Source organism: Pogona vitticeps, chromosome 4 (assembly GCF_051106095.1).
Source record: "Pogona vitticeps strain Pit_001003342236 chromosome 4, PviZW2.1, whole genome shotgun sequence".
NCBI lineage: Eukaryota > Metazoa > Chordata > Lepidosauria > Squamata > Agamidae > Pogona > Pogona vitticeps.
In genome coordinates, this window is record NC_135786.1 from 200948858 (window position 1) to 200972871 (window position 24014).

The following is a 24014-nucleotide window of genomic DNA, read 5'->3' on the forward strand; positions in this document are numbered from 1 at the left end:
TACTTGAAAGGATTTTTGTATTTTATTAAAAGAAAAAAAAGTTAAAAGGACAAGGGTTCCAAAATGTTACAAAAAGGTTGCAAAAGATATTTGTAGCAAACTACAGGGGCAATCTCAGGCAGTTCAAAAGAAATACACCAAAAATGACAAAAACAAGGATAGACTGCCTAATACTCATATCTTAGCAGAGTGGTAGTGTGTTTATAGAACATGCACAAAGTGCATCTTTTGCTGGCTTCGCTTCATAGGATGACAAACAGACAAAATCGCCTGAGTGAGACTGAGCCCCATCGAAGAACAGAGGATGAGCAAAACACATTCTCTGGAGAGAGAGGCTAGGTATCTAACTAGTTTTCCTAATCCCTTCTATACAGTTAACAAGGCATTCCACACCTCCTGTAAACAACATCTTAATCCTCTGTATTACTGTGCTGTATTTTTGTGCTTTGCAGGTTTTTTTAAGTAGCGTGTTATATTTTGTCTTGTATCGATTTACTTTTAATAAACATTTTAAAAACCTTCTTTCACGTCCCCTCCTTAAAAACAACAACAACATAAAAGCATCTTCCTCCTCTTGCTTTGCCCCATCTCTAATTTACATGGCAGCAGAACGAAGCTGGCTTTTTAGGTCTAGAGTTAAAGTAGAAGTGTTAGATCCCTTTTGGTGCAACTTTGACATGCCCTCTGAGTCTTTAACAGGAGGTCAATTGAAAGTGTGAATTATCATTTTGTTCATAGCCTTCTGCCTGCTCAGAAAACTTCCCAGGCACCCACAAAGAAGCATAGAAACTTCCAGTGAATGAATTCTATGTTTCATGCTTCCTAGTTTCTTCACATTTTGTTAAAGTAAGTTGCGGTTAGAATAGCCCTATTTGAATCAATAGAATATACAGAGGACACACTAAATTTCCATTGCTTCAGTGGGCCTATTCTAGTGTGATTTACTACACTAAGCAACAGAATTTGGGTCATTATACATACACTGTTTCCCCTAAAATAAGACCTAACCTGAAAATAAGCCCTAGTATGATTTTTCAGGATGCTCGTGATATAAGCCCTACCCCCGAAATAAGCCCTAGTTAAGTGAAACCCTACCCTCCACCCTTGTGCAGCAACCAGAATAAGATGGCATGACCGTATTTGAATAAACATAGATTGCTGTACATGAAAAAAAAAAAAACATTCCCTGAAAATAAGCCCTAATGCGTTTCTTGGAGGAAAAATTAATATAAGATCCTGTCTTATTTTCGGGGGGGGGGGGGGAGGGTATGTTTATGACATGGATCCAGTAGTTATGTGAAAAGTTTCTCACTCAAGTTTCTCATTATTATTAGTTTTATTTATATGCCACATTTCTCCCAACAAGGGACCCAAAGCAGCTCAATACATTAAAATTCACACAATTAAAAACACAATAAGTTAAATATTAAAAGACAAATTAAACAATATATGATTTAAAATCAAATTAAAAGATTAAAACATTAAAACATGGAAAAGATTAAAAGTATCTGCGAAAATGAGGTTCAGATATTCAGTTGTAATTGTTAAAAGCCTGCCTGGAGAGATGGGTCTTTAGCTTTTTTCAGAAGGATAAAAGGGAAGAGGCCATCCTGATCTCCCAAGGGAGAGCTTTCCATAGCTTGGGAGCTGCCACAGAGAAGGCCCTCTTCCGTGTCCCCATCAGCTGTGCTTGTGCTGGCAATGGGCCTGAGAGGAGGGCCTCGTCTGCTGATCTTAATCGCCAAGAAGGCGCATATAGGGAGATACGGTCCTTCAGGTAGCCTGAACCCAAGCTGTATAGGGCTTTATAGGTAATGACCAGCACTTTGAATTGGGCCAGGAAATGGACTAGTAGCCAGTGCAGTTCTTGTAACAGGTGCATTATATGTTCCCTATAGCTGGCCCTTTTCAGTAGTCTAGCTGCAGAGTTTTGCACCAGCTGAAGTTTCTGAACCGTCTTCAAAGGCAGCCCCACATAGAGCACATTACAGGAATCCAAATTGGATGTAACTAAGGCATATGTCACCATAGCCAAATCCGACATCTCAAGGAACGGCCGCAGCTGATCATATGATCCCCGAAGTCCACTAAGTCCAGAAAGCAGCTTGAAAACTTCTTGCACTTGTATTGCGGTTTTATACATGTCTATTAGAAGCAAATTCCAGATAATTCAGTTGGGTTTATGTTCAGGTAAGTATGTATAGGACTGTGGCCTAAATGGCTGAAAGGAAAAACAATTATTAGTGCTAAGGATCCCCTTTGGATCCTAACTGAGATAGTTTTCCAGATATTTTTTCAGCAGCTCTTGTTATATTGACCCATTTAATTTAAAAACACACTTCTTTTTGTGTACTTGAATTGTGGAAATATTAATTTTATTATATGTACTGTCTTGCAGCTAAGTGAAGAAAAGGTAAAAAATTTAATATATTCTAATTTTTTCAATGCCTATTTTACTAATTATTATTTTTCCTAAATGGCCTTATTCACCATATACTACTCAGTAGGATCTTTATCCATTTGATTAATCCAAACCTGCCTTAGCTTGATGGCTAGCCGGCCAAATTTGGCCACATTGTATGTTGTTGCCTTATTTCTATCTTCTAACAAGGTTTAGAGACTAAGATTGCTAATATTTAAAATACTCTATTTGTGTGGGTTCCCAAGCTATCAACATTTTTCTAGTCATCAACAAGGTAAAGGATGTGGTAGAGACTGATACTGAAATGCAAAAACTAAATCTGTTTTGTCATAAATCACAGGGACCATTCACATTGTGTTATTTATGTCAAAGCTTGAATAGTAAAATGTGCAACAGCCAGAAAATCCATGGGACATTTAGGATAGTTTCGAAACCTGCATGCTGTTAGATTAAATGCATGATACTTTTTTCTTTCGACTGTCAATAAACATTTTTAGTTAGGAGATTTATAGTACATGTTACATTATGGCATATTAAGCTGGAAACTGAAGAAATCCTGAATATATTAGCAAATACAATGAATATATATGTGTATGCATTGGTAAACCATATATGGGTTCTTCATCTAATTGCTCATATTTGAGAAATGTTTATTGAGCATGTTTCAGCATTTTTCTCTTTCAGAATTAAACTGATTTCCTGAGTTTCCTAAAATTACCAAGAATTTTGATGATTAGCGTTGAAATAATTCTTTTTATTATAAGTATGTTCACCAAAATGTTTAGCATGACCATTATGTCTCAGAAAATTACTGATAATAGTTTTTGGAAACACTGTACAGCAGGCATCCTTTAGTCTCGAGAGACTATGGTAACGTTCTCTGAATAGAGGTCTTGGAACAGCATCTAGTATGGCTGAGAAGGCCTTAGTACACCCTTATGAAAGCATTATTCTCTATTTAGTTCCAAGGAGGTATCCAGTACAGTGGGGTCTTGACTTGAGAACTTAATCCGCATTGGAAGGTGGTTCTCAAGTCAAAAAGTTTGCAGGTCAAATCTGCATTTCCCATAGGAATGCATTGAAAACCATTTGATCTGTATCTGCTCTTTTCTGTCCATAGAAACTAATGGGAAGCTGCTATTCCGCCTTTGACCACTAGAGGGGGATATTTTGTTTCTTTTTTTCTTAGGTCAAGAAAGGTTCAGGGAAGGCAGGGAAAATACAGTCCAGGCAGTACCAGGCAGTCCGAAGACTGTCTCCCAATCCAATCTCTAAACGCTGGGAAGAGTGAGGAAGCAGACAGGCACCCTTTTCACTGGCCAACAGTTAACTGAAAGTTCAAATTTTGCACTTTCCCTGCCTCCCACATGTTTTTTTTCAGTTCTTAACTCAAATCTAAGTATGTAAGTCAAGTCAATATTTTCCTATGAGTGGTTCTTAAGTCAAAATGTTCTTAACTCAAGCCGTTCTTAAGTCAAGACCCCACTGTAGCTGGCTCTCTCCTCCTACCATACAGAAAGGTATTAATTATATGACTCAAGTTTCACTACTGAGTCCTATGCTAGATCATCTCTATTCATTTTTTTCCTCTCTATCCAGTTGTTTCCTGTGTTTGCAGGGCAGAGCTTCTCCTTCTGCCACTTGTCTTATAGTTTTATACCTATAATCTCTTATTTAAATCAGTCATATCTGTATATTGTAATAAAAAGGAGCCATATGGTCAGTACAAATGCAAGAGTGAACGATACAAGTACTAATGCAAGAGTGGGCAATACCATTATAGACCACTAAAAAACCCTTATAAACCAGTGTGCAATGTTTCATGGATCAGGACCATCCACTTGGTCAGGCCTGTATCAGTGTGAAGAACTTAAAAGTCCAAAAGTTCATGGCAAGGTGGATTTTTCCAGAAAAGTTAGTGATTTCGCTAGGCACATCTTCCTTAGAAGCATTTGCATCTATAGCTCATTCTTGATTTCTTGTTCAAGTCTTCTGAGGCCTGGTCATTTCTCTCCCTCTGAAGCTATTGTTTTAGTGGGAAAACATTTGTTATGCAGTATGGAAGACTGCAGGAAAGGAAAGACCACAAAGACATACTTCTGTGGCCTCTTCAAGGACATCTGTGACCCAGAGCAGGGCTGGGCAACACACGGACTGCTAGATGTATTTTGGCTGAAACCCCTATTGGTAATGTAACCAATGCAAAGTGATGATGTGAGTTGGAGCCAATAGTATCTTGAGGCCCACTTGTTCTTCATCTTTTGCCTGAAGCATACAGAACTATGCAGCTCTGTGAGGGTTCAAAGAGTCCTGCTCACAGCCTGCAGCATGAATATGCTAACCATTGCCAACACATGAACAGTCAAGCAGAAGAACAAAGTGCACAAATGAGTAGGCAGAAACCACATTAAGTTGAGTCAAGTAGGAGTGCAGCTGGGGAAACACTTTGTTGTTTCCAATCCACTTATAATTTCACTCCAAAACATGGTGCCATCTTGGGCAGATGTGAAGACAAGGGTGATACCGTTGTTAGACTATTTCACAGACAGAAGCTAGTTTTCAACTTGCATTCATCAGGCTGGGTGTCATAGAGCTGGAGGTTGTACAGAAGAAACATAGAAGTTCCAAAAATCGTGGCCAGATGTACAGGTCAGTTTCCTTTGTTTAAAGCAAATTCCCAGCTAGGTACTGCAGAGTCAAGTCCACAGAACCTAGCTGGGAATTTGTTTTAAACAAAGCAAGGTAGCCGATTTCTGATTTCACCTCTGAGAGTGTAGTTTAGAGCACTGGTTCTTCACCTTGGGTTACTCAGGGGTTTTGGACTGCAACTCCTAGAAGCCTTCACCACCAACTGTGCTGGCTGGGGTTTCTGGGAGTTGCAGTTCAAAAACATCTGAGTAACAAAGGTTAAGAACCACTGGTTTAGATTATCACTGCCAACTCCACCCAGCTCTGTAGTGCCCAGAGTGTTGAAGGGTCCCTCAGGAGTTGAAAGGTAGCTTCTGTTTGTGAGACTGTAGTGGTCTGACAAATGTAGACTCCACCCTGTCTTCCAATTGCATACAAGGAAGGCATAGCTTTTTTGAGAGGATGAAATATAGTGCATTTTGAACTGTAACCACCAGATGGCAGTGCAAGCCAGAGAAATTCATTCCAGCTCTCAGTTAACTGCTGAAACTGGCGAGAACTTTGTAACTGATGGAGCATGCAGACTACAGTGCAACGATTTTATAACTTCTTGCCTGATGAAGAGATAGTAATCCCAAATGTTTGCACATGTTTTTGTGCATTTTGGGGTTGTTAACTTAATAAAATAGCACTGCAATATGATTTCTGCAATTTAATTAAGGTGACAGCTGTTTCCCAAGTTCTGGCAGTCAGAATTTTTAACTCTGGAATTCCTCAAATGCTGCTGACACCATAGGCTTTCCTTTGTTTACTCACCAGGATCCATTTGTGGGTGGAAAAAAGATTGAAAAGACTCTAACCAGTGATCCAGTTAATCAGCTATTGTAGGAAAATACAAGCTCTCTTGTAAGTGGAGGAAGCAAGAGAAACGGTCCTCAGGAATGGGACACTTTTTTCTCCAAGGCAAAGAGGGAGAAGGAGCAAAGAAAGTTAAACAGGAAGTCAGGCTGAGACGCTTCTCCTTTCCTTAGGGGAGTGAGATGCAGAATTAGTTTCACATGTGAAGGGTGATACAGTAACACTTTTCCAATTCTTGAAATATTGTCATACAGAGGAGGAGCAGGATGTTCTCAGTCATTACAGAGTGCAAGACATGTAACAATTAGCTTGAGTTACAAGAAGCCAGATTTTGATGGGGGGGTGTTGAAAAACATTTTAACTATTAGTGCAGTATGACAATGGAACCAATTACCTTGGTAGGTGGTGAGCACACCAGTCCTGGAGGCATTCAAAAGAAAATTAAACAACTATGTCTCAAATATACTTTGATTAGGATTCCTGCCTAGAGCTGGGGGTTGGACTCAATGGCCTTATAGGCCTCTTCCAACTCCATTATGCTATGATTCTATAATGCTGGTATCAGGCAAGTAGTCAGCTCATGGGAGAACTTATTTCCTAAGCTGCAAGTGGAGAGTTATAGTTCTCAAATCTTACAAAGATTCCAAGAGAGTCCTCTGATAAGGAAGAATTGTAATTAGAATTGCGGATATTTGTATTTGTATATGAATACCCCCCATACAGGTGGACGTGATGAGGGGTCCACTCACCCATCTGCCATTGGCACTGGCTCCATGTTCCCTTCCATTCGCTCCAGAGCTCCTGGTTGGCTATCTACTCATCAGCCTCACAGGGAGACTCATCTTCCCTCCTCTTGCCAGGAGTGAGTTGATCAGGAGCTCTGGAGCGATTGGAAGGGAGAGCGGAGCCGGCACTGGCAGTGGACAGTCTGGCCCCAGGGGGCCAGACCCTTGTTACGTCCACCTGTGTGGGGGTATTTGTATACAAATACCCCCATCTTTAATTTTAATGAGCAGAATTGTTCCCCTCCTCTAAAAGTGCTCCTATTGCATTAGCCAGAACGATATTAATGGTAAATGCAGTCTTTTAAACATGTGCCAATTGTGCATGTTTCGTAAGGACACAGAGGTCCTTCCTACTAATCCCTTCATACCAAAAGAAGATGCTTTTTTCCACAAGTCCCAGTGTAGAGGAGGGTAAAGTAAGATCCTAAGCCTTTTCACCCTTTCTGTCAAGCCTAGTGGAAGCTGGATATGAACAGCGTATTAGGATCAACATACTTTGTGCAAAAACCTTCGGATGCCCTGATTCTTTGTCACATTTCACCACATTTCCTTCTCGGGCAACAATACCCAGATCCATTAAAGCAGCCTTTCCCACCCTTCTATTTTTCAAATATGTTCAGCTACAGATTCCATAAACCTACCATCTGTGCTATTGAAGTTGATGGGAGTGGTAGTTCAACACATGGCTAGGGCACCAAGTAGTCAGGAAGCTGGTTTAAGGATATGTATTTCCATAAGATACAGCATCATCTATTTTACTGCACATTACAGCTTGTTCTACTTAAGCAGCAGCTATGCCCAGAGGCCTTTCCATCAGCACAGTCACTCTGGATACTATAACCAAACACTACAAATTAGAGATCTTTGCCGTTCCATAGGAATAACATTTGAGAAAAGAATGTGATATAGCACATATTTTATCTATCCATACATTTAGCAGTTCTTCATCCTGTTATCTTTGCTTGTACACGACCCAGTATTGGATGCCTCTTTGCAATAGAAAATGGAGTGTTTGACGTTCACTATGTAACTAAAGCATTTGGACTGTACCGACTTGATTAAATGGCTGATGCATGGTAGATAGAAGTCTGTAGTTCTAGTCTCAGGTGGTGCTTTAGCTGATATCCCCCCTGCTTGTGCTAGGCCTAGTGGTAGGAGGAGCCTACCCACTTTGTATACCCGTGTCACACAAAATTGCAACAAAGCTTCATGCCCAGTGTTTCATTTCCTTTGTGTTGCTTCTTAGATTTGAAATAGCTTGAAAGCCAGAATATGCTTAATAAAAAAATTAACTAATTGTTCTTCACAGCCCAACAGATTGAAAGAGTTGGGATTAACACCACGAATACCTGAGGAGAGAATACCCCCAGAAAGACCAAGACCAGCTTTTCAGACTCCTACCCCTGTGCCTGCCTCCATATCTGCACCTCCTGTTTCACCAGTGAATGAAGATTTTCACAAAGGACTGTCTGCTGCTCTTGGAGAAATGTTGGCTCCCAGGTGCCTTTCTTATGGTGTTCCCTTTGTAGTTAAGGACTCGTTGAGTAGATTTTAGGTAAAGCCCTGTTTGAAAATAAAAACCTTGGCTTAATAATGCACAAACATTTTGTTTCTACATTCTGCTACACAGTGCCCCTTCATTGCTCTCATCTTGGCATGCTGCAGTTAACTCAGGAAGTCCATCCTGCTGGCCAGGGTTGCAGTAAATAAGCTTAACAATCAAGTTAGGGATCTTGAATAATGCTTTGGTAAATTGTGGCTTTTTCTGAAGCTTGTAACCAACTTTCAGATTTGTACATAATTGAGAAACTATTTTGAAAAGATTTCCTAACTTAAATCACATGCCTGTTGAGCCTGAGGCATGTGTTGTGAAATGGTAGGGATTTATTGTATAGAAAGGGTTGTGTTAGTCTTGAATGTCTTCCATTAAGAAACTTTTAACTACTGAAAGTGATAGAATTCTTAAATGGAAACAATAGCCATATACAGTGGTGCCCCGCATAGCGAGGTTAATCCGTTCCGGATTAACCCTCGCTATGCGGAATCGTCGCTAAACGGGTAGGGGAAACGTATTGAAACGCATTAAACTTAGTTTAATGCGTTCCAATACCTTGCTTACTTACCCGTTCAGCGAGGATTCCCCTTGCCGGCAGCCATTTTCGCGCCCTCGCTAAGCGAGGGCAGGGCGCGAAAACGGCTGCCGGCAGCCATTTCCGGGCTTCCGGCGGCCATTTTGGAACCGCCAATTAGCTGTTCGGCGGCTCCAAAATGGCCGCCGCAATACCCGATCTTCGCAATGCGGGTTTTCCCCATTGTGAAGATCGGGTATGTTTCCGTATAGCGATCCCGAAAAAGGGATCGCTATGCGGAAACATCGCTATACGGTGCACTCGCTAAGCGAGGCACCACTGTATTTTGGTTCTCTCAGTTGGAGTATATTATGAAAAGTGTCCGTTAAAAGATTTTTTTTTTGCTTTGGATTTAGAATTGCACCTCTCCCACCACCGCTGCCGCCACCACCACCACCAGTTTTGGCTGATCATTATAGAACTCCGTATGATGATGCGTACTACTTCTATGGGGCCAGGAATCCTTTGGATCCCAGCCTTGCATACTGTAAGTTGGTTGATTGGTAAATATTTTGATAATCTAAAGCAATATCCTTTTTGAAGGCTCCTTTAATGTCAAGATAAAACAGGTGTTTTTTGTTTTTTTTAAAAAGAGAAATATGATTCAACTTCAGATTAGATAAGAATTGTGGAAGTTTTCAGAAACATGCAAGCTGAGCCCAACTCCCTACAGATTTTGCCATTTGTTCCTAATGGTGCAGAGTCAACCCATTCATCCATTGGTTTCTTTTTTGCCCTGTCTTTTTCCACACTTTTTGGCAAGTATTCAGTTTCACGTGCTGAGGGAGTGGAAAAAGAAAAACAAAACTTGAAGCCAAAAGCTGCTTCTGTGCTCTTTAGGCAGTTGGAATTGTTCTGCTAATATTTGATCTGAGAGGTAGAGGTGTTTTTTCTTTTTTTTAAAAAAAGAAATTTGATCTTCTTGCCTATGGAGGCTTTAGGCATGTTCAGAAAGTTTTAGTCCAGAGAAGTAAGCATTGCAGAGTTGCCTTACCTCCCTTGACTATTCCCACTTCCCCACCTGTGGGTTTGCAGAGAGAGGGGAATTGGCTGACACATTTGCTGTTGTTGGTAGAGGTGGTTGCCAGATTGGGTCTTCCAAGCTTTGGGAATTCTTAGAAAAATGTCAAGTCCTGTATGTATTAAGGATGTTCTTGCTAATGAAGATGGACAGTTTCCCCCATCGCATCATTAATCTATATTTCTCTCTCTCATGTCCACTAATATCTGCAGTTTTCAGTACAGTGGTGCCTCACTTAGCGATTGCTCCGTTGAGTGACGAAATCGCTTAGCAATGGGGTTTTGGCCATCGCAAGAGCGATCGCTTAGCGATGGTCCCTATGGGGAAAAATCGCTTTGCGGTGATCGTGGGGAAGCGATCATGGCAAAGCGGCTCTTTTTAAACAGCTGATCAGCGGTTTCAAAATGGCCGCCGGAAAAACAAAATGGCTGCCTGCTGTGTGTCCTCACTTTAGAGGCACCGAAAATGGCCGCCCCTATGGAGGATCTTCGCATAAGGTTAGTTTTGAAGCCCATAGGAACACATTCAACGCATTTTAATGTGTTTCTATGGGCTTTTAAAAATCGCTTAGCGATTAAATCACTTAGCAGTGTTTTTCCTGGAACGGATTAATGTCGCTAAGCGAGGCACCACTGTATCTGCGGGGGGCTTGAAACCAATCCCCATTGGATATGGGGCTCCTACTGTATATAATAGTGGCAGTCCATTTCTACAGAGCTACTATATGTTATAGACATATGTGTTTTTATGAATTCCATGTTTATTCTACCCTTTTACAAGGAGCTTAGGGCAGCATATGAAATTTTCCTTTTCCTCATTTTCTCTTGCAGCATCTCTGAGTTAGGTAGTAATGAGAAAGAATGACTGATTCACAGTTATCCTTAGTAGAATCTTCATCATCATTGTCTTAGAACTGCAGAGCTGGAAGGGACCCTATGGATCTTCAAGTCCAGCCCCTGTCAAGGAAGCGCAGTGGGGAATCGAACTGTCAGCCACTGGCTCTGCAGCCAGATACCTAATCCAGCAGTTCTTGGAAGTTTATATAGATTGTGTCATTGAATCCCATTAAAGAAGAACTCCCAGCATGCACATCTACCCATCTATCTGATAAAATGTTGCAGTATATCCTTTCTCTTGAAAGAAATGTTATTATTATTATTATTATTTATTTTATTTATATCCTGCCTATCTAGTCAATTAACACCACTCTAGGCGGCTGTTAAGGTTCTAGCTAACCATTTTTCTTTCTGTTCCCATCTTGCCTTCACCACCCATTGATTTTCCCCTTTCCCCTTTTGAACTGTCATTCTGTATTCATTGATTTTAAGGTACTCAGTTGTTATTGGAAAGTTACCCCTCTTCTATTTTTTAAAAATTGTTTTTCACTTCTGCAAACCTTGAGGTACCTGATATCTCCTCCTTCTGAGTGTTCCCATGTTGGCTACAATCTTATAGGAGGACTCACCAGCTGATTTCATTGTTGATATATATTGAGTTACATGTTTGGCGTAATTTTTCATCACGGCAATATTTAGTGAATATTATTCCAAATCGGAGCTCTTGATGTCACCATAAACTCTAAGACTAAATGTTCAATGTCTTCGTTTTTTTAGATGGCACAGGCTTGATGGGGGTTCAGTCTTCTTCGGCACCACCACCTGTTGATGCTGTTCAAAGGCCTCCTGCTGTGACTCTGTAAGTATTGCTATGATTAAATTAATATTGTCCAGTTAGGTATTGAGAAATCTGGGAGGAAATGGAATAATGGAAGATTACTTTTTTTAAAAGGTAACTTTAGCTTTAAACGTTTCAGTTTTGACCTTTGTATGGGAAAGATTTAAAAAAATTATTTGAAAATTATATTTCAGCTGGAAATCATTTTAGTTTTTTAAAGAAATCTTTTCTTTCCATTTCTTTTGTATGCAGCAGTAAAATTGGAACAAGCATTACAAATGAGAGACCACGAGGTCTGGGAATATTTCCTGAAGAAAAACCTAAACGCACAAGAGAGGCTACTTTAGCCTATCAACAAGAATTACAGCAGCAGGTTGGAAGTTGAAATTTGTTGGCAAATGACTTTTGTATTCTGAACGCAAGTTTTATACTACTGATCTGTAAGGAGAGAAGAGTTGTAAAATAATACACTTGATTTTCTCAAATTAAGTGCACTCATTATTGAACGTTTGTAATTTTAGTGTGCCCATGACTCTTGTAGTAAGAGATGACAGCTTGAGATACATCATGCATCATTTTCTTAATCTTTCAGATTTGTATCACTTATTAATATTATAATTACTATAATATTATTGTATTATATATTACTATATTATTATTATTAAAATTATTATTACTCATATAACCCAGTACAGTATTAACATGAGTAGTATAAGGTTAGCGTTTTAGTAATTTTTATTTGCAATATTTGAATTTGTACCTTAAAATATATGATACAGAGAAAAAGCAGCTGAGCTTTTGATCTTTCCAATTTCTTCTTGAAGAAAAGTCCTGCAGAATTCAAAACTCACCTATTTTTAACATTTTAGTGTGTTGCATAAGGCTGATTATGTTTATTAATTACTTGGATGAGAGGGTGCAGGAAATGCTTATCAAATTTGCGGATGACACGTTATTGGGTGGAAGAACCAACACCCTGGAAATCAGAACCAAAATTCAAAAAGGTCTTGATAGGATCCAGCACTGGGCCGAAAATAACAGAAAAAAATTTAATAGAGATTGGTGCAAAGCTCTACAGCTAAGGGGAAAATCCAAACACAGCTGCAAGATGGGAAATACTTGGCTCAGTAATACTACAAGCGAGAAGGATCTTGGAATTGATGTAGATCACAAGCTGAATACGAACAAAGTGCAATATGCCTGCAAAAAAAGTGTCTCCTGTTTTAAGCTGCATTAATACAAGTATAGTCTGCAAATCCCGTGAATTCCCAGTTCTCCTCAGGAAAAAACCTAACTATTTAGCAAAACCAATATTGTTGTCACAAGATGTGTTTTGAACTCTCATTATTTAATAAAAATGATTCTACTAATAATGCATCTGAATGTTACTTCTTTCTTGCAGATAAAAGAGAGAGAAGAACGTCGAAGGCAAGAAAAAGAGGAAAAGGAACGGTACGAAGCCAAATTAGAAGCTGACATGAGAAATTACAATCCTTGGGGAAAAGGAGGTGGAGGTGCTCCTCTCAGAGATAAAAATGGAAATCTCATAAGTACGTTTGAAACCCAGGGGGTCTTTTTCTGGCCTGTTTTTATCTGTAGCTGTTTTTATAGGTTCAGAAATAAATGGCATTGGATGGGAGTATAAAGTGGATGTACTACAGCGAATTTACAGCATAGAAGAAATTTGTTGCAATGATTTAGGCCAATCAACCAGTGCGTGTTTCAGGGAGAGCTAGTTCTACAGGAACAAGATTTTAAAAAACAACTCTATAACTGGAAAATTGCAGCAAGGGGATTGAAAGGAAGGTGTGAAATAAATGAAATGTGGACAAGAATTCCATGATAACTAAGGGCAAGTTACAAGAAGAAATATTTTCTAATAAAATCCCACTTCTTCTAAATAGAAGCTTTTTTCTATTTAGTATTTACATTTTGTGAATGAAGTTGAGTTTTCAATGAAAAAATAAAATGGCTACTGCTAACTATTTTTCAAACATGTATGTGTCATAAGGGAAACTTCATGTGAAGTTATGAGTTTTTTAAAACTTTAGCAACAATCTGCACTTGTTTTCAAAGAGGCAGTTACTATGAAGCATTAAAAGAAAATTTTCTTCCTAGCAAAGTTATTTTGAAGGGCAAAGGTTCAAGAAGCCTCTGGCTTCAAATGTAGAATAATTTCCTGCCTCGCATGTATAGCTTGTATGAATCACAGTGATAGTGTATTTAATATTTAAGAGCCTCGTGGCGCAGTGGTTAAACGGCTGTACTTGCAGCCAAAACTGTGCTCACAACCTGGGGTTCAAATCCCAGGTAGCCGGCTCAAGGTTGACTCAGCCTTCTATCATTCTGAGGTCGGTAAAATGAGTACCCAGCTTGCTGGTGGGGGGGGCAATGTGTAGCCTGCATAATTAACTTGTAAACCGCCCAGAGAGTGCTTGAAGCACTATGGGGTGGTATATAAGCAGCATGCTTTGCTTTTTGCTTTTTTAGTATTTCTGTATATGTTTGTTTGTTCTCATTTTGTATTGGTGAGGAATAAATTTAAGATTAAAAACTGTAGTTCAGACGAAACATTCCTTAAAATATTCTGGCTTACCTACTAACATTTTTGTGTATAAAAAAAATAAAAATCAGAAGTACTGTTTAATATGACTAATCACTTTGAGTGTGTGAAGATACTGGCCAAAGATACTGGGATTCAAGGAGAGAGGGGAATTGATGGCAAACTCTTTCTCATCTGCTGCCATATATGATGCTTTTGAAATATATAATTTGCATGTAAAGAAATGAGACAATGTTTTGTCTAGAAACAACCCTATAACTGTTATAATAAAGCAGTAACAGAATTACAGGAATACATCAGAGTACCAAGATCTGAGAACCCTTTCTCTTAGGCCTAATTTTTTTTTGTTAACTGATATCATACCTTTAGTTTAAAAAGGGATAATAACAGAAATGTTACTTTGATTGTTAGTGAGTGTTTAGATGAAACATGACTATACTAATGATCACACTGGCTGTTGGATTTTGGGAGTTGTAGTAAAAGAAGTTACATTTCCCATCTCTTCACCATAAAGCACATGTAACCCAGTCTTGAACTGAGACCTTTGTGTGTCTTAACTGTGAGACTTGAAAAACATTTCTTACCTTGAAACTGTCAGAAACATGCCTCTTGCTGGAATAAACTATTATAAATGGCTGTTTCCCCCTCTTTCTCAGCTGACTTGAATATGATGCACAAGCAAAATGAAGATGCATATCATAATCCAGTGGCACGAGCGCATGAAGATAAAAGGCCTATAGTATCTGTTGACCTAAGCTTGGCCTCCCCAAGACTTGAGAATACAGATGAATCTACAAATAAAATAGCAGGTTTAAATAATGCCATACTTCCAGTTGTAAATGTGTTTTGTGTCCCTTTTCAAAATAATTATGCTTTCTTACTATGCTGTACTTTCCACTGAAGGCAGTCCTATATTTTTCCTTGTTACAGATTTATCTTAAACTAGTTGCAAGAGCACTAGACACTGTTGTTGCACTAATAAATATGTTTGTATTCTGTATAGCTTCCTGTTTCCCACAGTAAAGCATTCTGTATATACCCAAGGTATTCTTCTACACAATATGTCTACCCTATTAAGAAGAGGACAGAAACCCATCCATACACTGTATTTGCCGGTGTATAAGGCGACTGGGTGTATAAGACCACCCCCCAACATTCCCACTCAGAATGTAGAGTTTGTTATATACTTGCTGTATAAGACTACCCCCTCTTCCGCATGTGTGATTCTGCTTTGGCTGCATCATGGGTAGAGTTCCTTTTGCCCCTTTTGGTTCCTTTTCGGAGAGAGCCAGGGTTTGCTAGAAGAAGGAACAGCAGAGAGGCGGCAGCCATTTTGGAGAGGCGGCAGCCATTTTGAGAGGCAGCAGCCATGTGGTCACATCTCAAAACGGCTGCCTCCTCTCTGCTGTTCCCCACAGTCAGCTGTTCGGCGCTAGAGTCAGGCTGTTCCCAGGCTAGGAGGGGGGGCTCTCCTCGGTTTTACTACCAGGTAAGTGACTTCACTGGGAGAGAGGGAGGGTTTGCTGGACATGCACCCGGCATACAAGACGACCTCCCCACTTGGAGGCATGTTTTTCAGGGCCAAAAAGTCGTCTTGTACGCCGGCAAATACGGTACATAGTAATGACTGGGTCATATATAAAACCTTCAACAAGGTTCATATTACGGTTGCCCTCTCTCTTCCCTGCTCCCTCAACAAAGCTGTTCAGGCACATGAGATTCTGTTGGGGGAATAAGCACAGCAATTCTATTTCACAGTTTTTGTGAAGAACTAGGAATTTCAGCCTTACAATATATGTTACGTTATTGGTTTTCCTTTTAAAAAAAGCAGTATGATTTCAGAATGTGATAATGAGATATCTGTATCTGTATAAGCACTGATGTAACTCATGTGCAACACTGCTTACAGGCAAAATGCAGAGAGGAAGTAATATGGTAGAAGGTGGCTTAGTATAATGTGTACGCATGCTGACCAACAGACCATTGGGGGAATGGGAGGTTGTGCGTATCTAGCCCTTCCCCCAAAGGATCAAAGTTAAGCTTTGTTAGGGTGATATGTTAGAAGTTTATTGTTCTTCCATTCCTCTGATGGGCTGTTCCGTTGTATTTGTTGTGCAATGGCATAAGACAAAACAAACTTCTTTTAAATCTATAGTCCCAGTCTGCAGCAACATGGATATTGCCTATATATTCATTCTAAACCAGAATGTTGAAGATATTATTTTTGTTTGACGTTTTCATGGGGTTTACAGGCGTCCCCCCCCCCCTCAGTAGTTGCTAACTACTTCACGTGAAAGTGGAGTATTCACATGATTGCATAGTGCATTAATCAACAAAGCCAACACTATAATAGTCTTTGGAGCCAGATACAGTCATCAATTTAAAGGTTTATGCAAAAGGATACTGAAGTTTGAAACCATTTTTCTTTGAAAACTGTTTTACATGTACAGAAACCTCCCCTTTTGCCCGTGGTAATGTTTTTGGTGAGACCCCAACCCCAGAACAGCTAAGGCGGCAAGAATCTTATAAGAACTTTCTTCGTTTTCAAGTGAGTATGTGCAGCAATGTAAAATGAAGATTTTTAAAAAAGAAAATGCAGTATACATGCATCTGTCTGTCTATCTCTGTCCATGGCTAAAGTCTTGTCATATAGCTCTGTGTGAGCAGCAGTGGTGTCATTACCAGCGGCAGATTGTTGCTAATTAAAGACTTCCTTTGGGGTGTTCAGAGTACACGCAACTTCAGCACTTTGTGTACAAATCACTTGCACCCCAAAATTTTCTTTAATCAGCAGTGATTTGGCACTGGCAATGACATCATGATTGTACATGTGAAGCTGCACAGCAGGACTTCAGTCATTGTAGTTTCAAAAACTTCTACAAAGTGGTGCCTGCTCATAATTTTAAAAGAACATATATATTTTTTCATATAGTATCCTGTATACTAATAACATGTACCTTATATGGTCCTTATATAACAGAATGCCACTGGACATTATAAAAAATGTTGTTTTTTAGTCGTTAAGTCATGTCCGACTCTTGACCCCATGGACCAGAACACGCCAAGCCCTCCTGTCTTCCATTGCCTCCCGGAGTTTGGTCAAATTCATGTTGGTAGCTTCAGTGACATACAAAAAATAGGATGCACAACAAGCAGGATATAATTATTTAGGGTAGTAGAAATTCATTTGTTGTGAAATAGTGAAATGCAGTTTTATTCTCTTATTATTTTCACAAAGGTGGCGAATGTCAGCTTAGAGCTACTGGACAAACTACTCTTAATTGTATAACAATTCAATTTGCACTTCTGGAAATACAAATTTGTATCGTCTGCTATAACTACATTTTCATATTGAATATTTGCTTCAGTAAGGAAATGTAATATGAGGCTGCTTGCAATATATTATTCAACCTTTCTGTATCTAGTACCTACTTATTCAGATTTATGTTTTTAACAAGAAGAGGTCTACAAAGGCTTTAGAAACAACAGTTGGCAACCTATATGAAGCATGGTGAGAGATGCATATAATACAACCTCATGGTAAATGGATAGTGTCAGGACAGACTAGGTGTGCTTTGACATGGTGTTTTGTGATTGCAGAACACTTTCGCCCAGAAAAATTACCTACTATACATTAACAGTTATGGTGGGGATATTCTTAGTGATGTTCAGTGGATAAATAATTGGGTATTTTCTTTCCAGATAGAGGAGAAAAAGAAGAGAGAAGAAGAAGAGCGTGAAAGACAAAGGCTTGAAGAAGAAAGGGAGGAGAGAAGACTGGCCGAACAAAGGGCTAGGATACAGAGAGAGTATGAAGAAGAACTGGAAAGAAAGCGAAGGAAAGAAGAGGAGGTGTGACATCTAACTTGTGTAAATTAGATAGATGCCCTTCTTTGTGAAGAATGATGGGACTTTTCAGTTCTTTGATTTGTTAAAGAAAATATATTAGCATTGTGGTCATAATATTAAAAGCTGTCTTTCTCAGTCATGCATATGGTAGTAACTGCTGACTGAGTCAATGGTGTTTATTTGTTAGTCACCACTGCTGCTTTGCTTTAGCCCGATTAAAAGAAGGTGCACTTTTTCATTTATCTGAATGTAAGACTAAATTATTGTTGACAGAATGTATTCTTAAGTATATTGCCTTAATTTGTAGCCTTCTTTCATTTGTGCATATTCTGTTATATGTTAAGACATCCCTCCACGTGAGTGGGTTTTCATATTCTCTGTAATGTTCTGGAAGGCTTTGATAGTATCTGTCAAAACTTGAACTGGGGTCAAAACGTGTAAAAAAATTCACTTAGTTTTGCATCATTGCAACTTTATCTTTGTAGCAAAGATTAAAAAATGAAGAACTATATCGATTAGCTGAAGAATGGAAAAAAGAGGCAGAGAAGAAAAAGATGGAGGAAGAAGAAAGGCAGGATAAACAGAACAGTGGAATAGAAAAACATACAATTATTGAAGAAGGAAAGGTAATCTTCAATAATCATTTCTTGAATACTGTCGTTCTTCAGCTGGATATAAGGATGGTTACTCATTCCTCCATTGTCCCCTGGCCTGTAACTGACCGAAGTAGATTGGGAAAGAGAGACTCCAGAGTAGGATTTTTTTTAATGGATGGGTAAAATGTGCCTTGCAGCCAAGGTCTAAACCTGTGACTTTATTTGAAATTACAATTGCAAGTCACATTTTAGTGATGTGAAGAAACCACAAACATTCTGTAGGGCTTATTAGAAAGCTCTGAAAACTCAGGTGACTGGATTTTTAAAAAGACAATATTAATAGTAAAAATGTACCTTTTAAAGATAAAATTAGTAGAATTCCAGTATAAATGTTCATGAGTTTATGCTGAAGAACTGACTCTGTAAAATATTATGTTACTGTTTAGGTAACTTATGTTAAATTTGGTTTAAATATTAGCTTGGCATGCTAGCCAAATGGCTACTGAAAATTTAAATGTTAGAATCTGTCTCTTTCTCCCACTTCTGTTTGGTCTGATTTTAGGAAATGTTTACTAAAATGTTAAATTCATCTCCTTTTCTACCAAAAGTAGTGCTTTAATAAGTAGTAGTGCTTTATTTTATTAAATACACAGTAAAAATTATAATAAAAAATTTACTGACTGATCAGTAAAAACTGATGAATTAGAAAGATGATTAGAAAAATAATTTTAAAAAAAGGAAAGCGTTTTTTCTAGAAATTTGCTTTCTGACCATTAATACAATATAACGCTGAACAGCTGTAAGGGGCTGAAAGAACAACCATAGCTGGCTTTGATTTTGGAAATAAACAGCCCATCTGTGTACTTATAATACAGTGGTGCCCCACAAGACGATGTTAATTCGTTCTGTGAAAGTTGCTGTTTAGCAAAAACATTGTCTTGCGAAAAGCGTTTCCCCATTGGAATGCATTCGAATGCATTTGGGGACAAATCGTTACTGTTCTGCGAAAATCGCCCATAGAGAACCCGTTTTGCGAAGCCGCCTATCACCTGTTTAAATTTCTGTATTGTGAAAATCGTCCCGAAAACACCCGTTTTGCGAAGCTGCTGATCAGCTGTTTAAATCGTCGTCTTGCGAAGCATTAGTTCTGGGGGGGAAAAACCGTCTTGCGAAGCACAGACCAAATTATCATCCAGTGAAAATCACCCACAGGAAACACTGTTTTGCGGAGTGCAATGGCGATAGCAAAAACTCATCATCATGCGGATTCGTCATTTTGCGAGGTTATCGTCTAGCGGGGCACCACTATATAGTAATTTAAACTCATTTTTTAAAAAAGCCTTCCCTTGTGTATAAACTCTTTTTGCAATATTATTTTTTTTCAGCTCAAATGTGTTTTCTCCCCCCCCCCTCCGGTTTTTCAGATTTCAAGACAGCCTTCTCCTCTCATTCCATCCCTTCAGAACAAGTCATTAGTAAAAGAAGAAAGGCAACTTACAATGGCGAGCCGTACATCTTATTATACACATGTATGTTTGCTTATTGTTCATCCATAATCCATGAATAGATTCTGGCACTGCTTTTTAACCTAAACAAGATTTTGTTGTGTCAAGATTGTTGTCTTGGGAATAGGGAGAGAAATATCCCAGTGTAGTTTATGTGCTTAGCTTGCAGGTCCATAATTGTCTCAAGTCTGCTTAGTTTTAGAGAAAATCTTGACAATATCACACTTTAACTCTCCCTCTCTGTTGTGGTCCAATAGCTTTGCCCCCACACCTATCCAATGCTTGACGTTTAATTAAGAACAGGACTAGAAATATTGTTGTGATGAAGTCATTCCTTAGAATATGTGAAAATAAATCTTAGGAAGTAACAGTTTTCTTCTTTTGCTACTGATATGATTGTTTTTAGGCAAATTTCTGTTTTGATGTTTTACTAGGATCTTCCAAGAGTTCAGTCTCCTCCAGTTCCGGCTAGAAGAAATCAGCTCCGTGCATATGGTAAGAGATAGTCACAGCATGAAATAATTGTTGTTGTTGTTTAGTCGTTGTGTCTGACTCTTCGTGACTCCATGGACCAAAGCACGCCAGGCCCTTCTGTCTTCCACTGCCTCCTGGAGTTTGGTCAAATTCTTATTGGTTGCTTCGATGACATAATACCTGACATGAAATAATACCTGACAACTTTAGCCATTCACCAGGCTGGAAAGATCTCAAGGATGACTGGACGCAAGTATTATGTATCTTTCTATTTTTATTTTTTTAATGTTCAATTGCAGAAGAAAGAAAGAATGTAATAAGTGAACTATCAGAGATGAGGAAGCAACTCCGCAGTGAAGAACGGAGACTACAGGAACAGTTATTAAAAGTACATAGCGATGATGATAACATGTCAGCTAAAGGGTGAGCATTTGGGTCTGTACTAAGGCATTTGCTAAAGTACAGTGTTTCTTAAATGAGTAGCTTGAAATATATTTTAGTGGAGTTACAAATCCATGAAATGAAAACTTGATTGAAGGTGACATAAGGCATTTTTCCTCTGCTGCGTTGTTCTCTTAAGTTTATAGACTTTGTCGATAATGCCAATGGAATCTGATTCTAGTACCTTATGCATTCATTGAAGTAAAAGAAGATTGCACCCTAGATGAAAATTCAGAGAAATTTTGTTAGCTTTTTTTTTCTGGTGCAAGATAGCAGAGCTGGAAAAAAGCTTCTTGTTTCAACTAAAGATTCTAAAATTCCCTCCAGTCATGTTCATCTTGGAGGTCGGAATCTAAAAAGTAGATTTGCAAGAACTAGATAGGGATAGTGGAATTATGCCTTGGGTCAGGATACTCTGATTATAAAACAAGTGGACTCAGTTTGTTTACTGCCCATATGATGCAAAGGCCAATTTGAATCAGTCCAGTCACTTTTTGCTCCCAACATGGACTTTTTTCTTTGCTGCTTGAGGCCTCTACTTTTTTCAAGCTGTAATGCTTTGAACAGACTTTTCCCTACCTGATCATTTTTTCATTCTGTAGTACAGGGGTGGGCAATTAATTTCTATAGAGGGCCACATGAAAAATCTGATCTGTGTTCAGGGGCCGAACCAACTTTACTCAGGTAAAAAAAGGGGTAGCCCTGGTGATGTGAGTCAAATGAGTGTTCCTTTATGAGCAGAAACCTTCAAAGAGAACAGAATTTGTAAAGTTTTATAACTGTGGCATAATTGATACAAACTGCACATGGAAAACTACTTACCTCTGGTCAAAGTACTATAGTAGACTAGGAAGGACAGTTTATGACCTGAATTTCTTAAAATTAGTGTAGTTGTTAAATTTGGCTTCTGCATCCCCTTGGTGAGTTGACTTCCTAATGCTCACAGGATATGGGCAATGATTTACTTCCTTTTAGTCCTGAAGTTCAGTTTGAATCAAATGTTTTGCCAGCTCTCTAATTGTAAATTTCCAGATGCATTAGATTTTTAAAGTATCTGGTTGTTCTCAGCAGGAAGAAAGATAAACATTACAGGGATGTGTTTGAGATGGCCAGACTTCGTATGCAAGTTCCAGTCAGGCGACCATCCTCAAAAGATGTTGCTGATCCTATCAATGTACAAAATATCCGTGAATTTAATGAACTCAAATACAAAGGTTAGACATTTCTCTTACTAATGAGAGGATGCAAAATGACTTGCAGTTTATTTCTTAGTTTTGTGGAGGGAGATTTTATTAAATAAAGCTATATAGACCACTACGTGACATATTAATTATTAATTAATATTGCTGTGATTTTCTGAAAAATGCTATGATTCTGTCTTACAGAAAGGCCCAGTAAGATAGCTAATATTTTAAAAAGTGCTGAAGTGCCGTATTTACCTTTTCATGACCTTGAATTCTGATTCATGCTTTCTTTAAGCGATATGTGATTAATGTGCTATCTTTTAGACATATCTTGTACAGTATATATTTTTTTTGCCAATTCTAATATATTGACATTGGCACTGTCAAAATTGTTAATGGACAAAGTCATTAGGATTATCATGTACCCTTTCTTGAAATCAGTGAAGAATAATTTAGTTTAGTCCACACAAGTAGGACAGGTAACAAAATGTCTTCTGGAGTGCTCTTGGCAGTCAGTGATCTGGGAACTCAGTGAGGCTATTCTGTTTCCCATCCTACATTATCTTCCTACAGAGTCATTCTCACCCAACAGCATTTTGTGTCCACTAATATTAAATGGTAATTGGGCAGTTCTTGCATGGGTGAAACTGTTTTTTCCTAGACTCAGAGAATTGAAATCAGTGTATAGAAACAAGACCTGTGACCAAATGTTGCAGGGCAGAGCGTAGTGGTTTGTCTACTTCATCCAGTCAAAAACCAGTCAATATTCCATGTCTACTCATCCATCCTCATTAGGCTGTTTGGGTGTTTTTCTCCATCAGAGGAGTTATGTTCATAAAGGTATTTTCTTTTTTCTAATACTATCTTTTAATTGTTGTAAGCTGCTTTGGGTCATTTTAAAGAGAAAGGTGGGTTAAAAATAGTTTAAATAAATAAATACTGCTGCAAATGTGTGGGTTCTTCAAGGTCTTCTGGTTTTGCGACCATATGTTCATGTGTTGCTCTTTTGTTTGCATAAAGACTTGTGTTGTGTCAGACTTGGGGAAACATTAGAGTATGATGATGTGTTTTGCAGGGGCCATTCAAATACAGTGGTGCCTCGCTTAACGAGTGCACCGTATAGCGATGTTTCCGTATAGCGATCCCTTTTTCGGGATCGCTATACGGAAACATACCCGATCTTCGCAATGGGGAAAACCCGCATTGCGAAGATCGGGTATTGCGGCGGCCATTTTGGAGCCGCCGAACAGCTGATCGGCGGTTCCAAAATGGCCGCCGGAAGCCCGGAAATGGCTGCCGGCAGCCGTTTTCGCGCCCTGCCCTCGCTTAGCGAAGGCGCGAAAATGGCTGCCGGCACCTGGAATCCTTGCTGAACGGGTAAGTAACAAAGGTATTGGAACACATTAAACAAAGTTTAATGCGTTCCAATACATTTCCCCTACCCGTTTAGCGATGATTCCGTATAGCGAGGGTTAATCCGGAACGGATTAACCTCGCTATACGGGGCACCACTGTATTTGAAATTGGAGTCAAATTTAAAATGGAATTGCTGAGTATACTGTCTACCCAGAGGAAGTGATGAATCTTACTCATCCAAAATCAAAATGTTGCTGGACATTTCTCACAACTGTGCGCTCTAAAATCACTCTCTTGGCATTGCACTTACTCCTTATTTATATTTGTCTAATATTCTGAAAGCTTCCGTTTTTAAAAATGCAGGTTCTTCATCCTAAGATTCTTCTGCAGAGAAACCTGTCATCCTTATATCTCTTCCATATAGTTCTTCAGTGTATTGTTTCCACCTTCTCTTTATTTTATCCTGGTCAGATAGTATGTTTTCCAGTTGATCTTCGTTCATCCCTAATTTAGGTTTAAATTTCGCTTT

At 38.9% G+C, this 24014-nt stretch overlaps 1 protein-coding gene across 20 annotated transcripts in view; it reads left to right on the top strand.

Moving 5' to 3' along the window:
* Window positions 1-24014, top strand: part of CSPP1 (centrosome and spindle pole associated protein 1) — a 64854-nt gene that overhangs the window by 30556 nt on the left and 10284 nt on the right. For 11 of the 20 annotated variants that reach the window (XR_012086916.2, XM_020812376.3, XM_020812349.3 and 8 more), the window contains 14 exons: window positions 2399-2413; window positions 8003-8193; window positions 9179-9309; window positions 11457-11538; window positions 11770-11890; window positions 12920-13067; window positions 14737-14889; window positions 16531-16628; window positions 17783-17932; window positions 18415-18555; window positions 19950-20054; window positions 20465-20525; window positions 20804-20927; window positions 22014-22159. Coding sequence is in view for 18 of the 20 variants with exons in the window: in XM_020812376.3 (XP_020668035.3) it covers window positions 2399-2413; window positions 8003-8193; window positions 9179-9309; window positions 11457-11538; window positions 11770-11890; window positions 12920-13067; window positions 14737-14889; window positions 16531-16628; window positions 17783-17932; window positions 18415-18555; window positions 19950-20054; window positions 20465-20525; window positions 20804-20927; window positions 22014-22159 (1666 nt within the window). In the remaining 2 variants the exon portion in view is untranslated. The remainder of the gene's footprint in view (window positions 1-2398; window positions 2414-8002; window positions 8194-9178; window positions 9310-11456; window positions 11539-11769; window positions 11891-12919; window positions 13068-14736; window positions 14890-16530; window positions 16629-17782; window positions 17933-18414; window positions 18556-19949; window positions 20055-20464; window positions 20526-20803; window positions 20928-22013; window positions 22160-24014) is intronic. The other 9 variants (XM_072999002.2, XM_078393796.1, XM_072999007.2 and 6 more) reach the window with 2 other exon arrangements.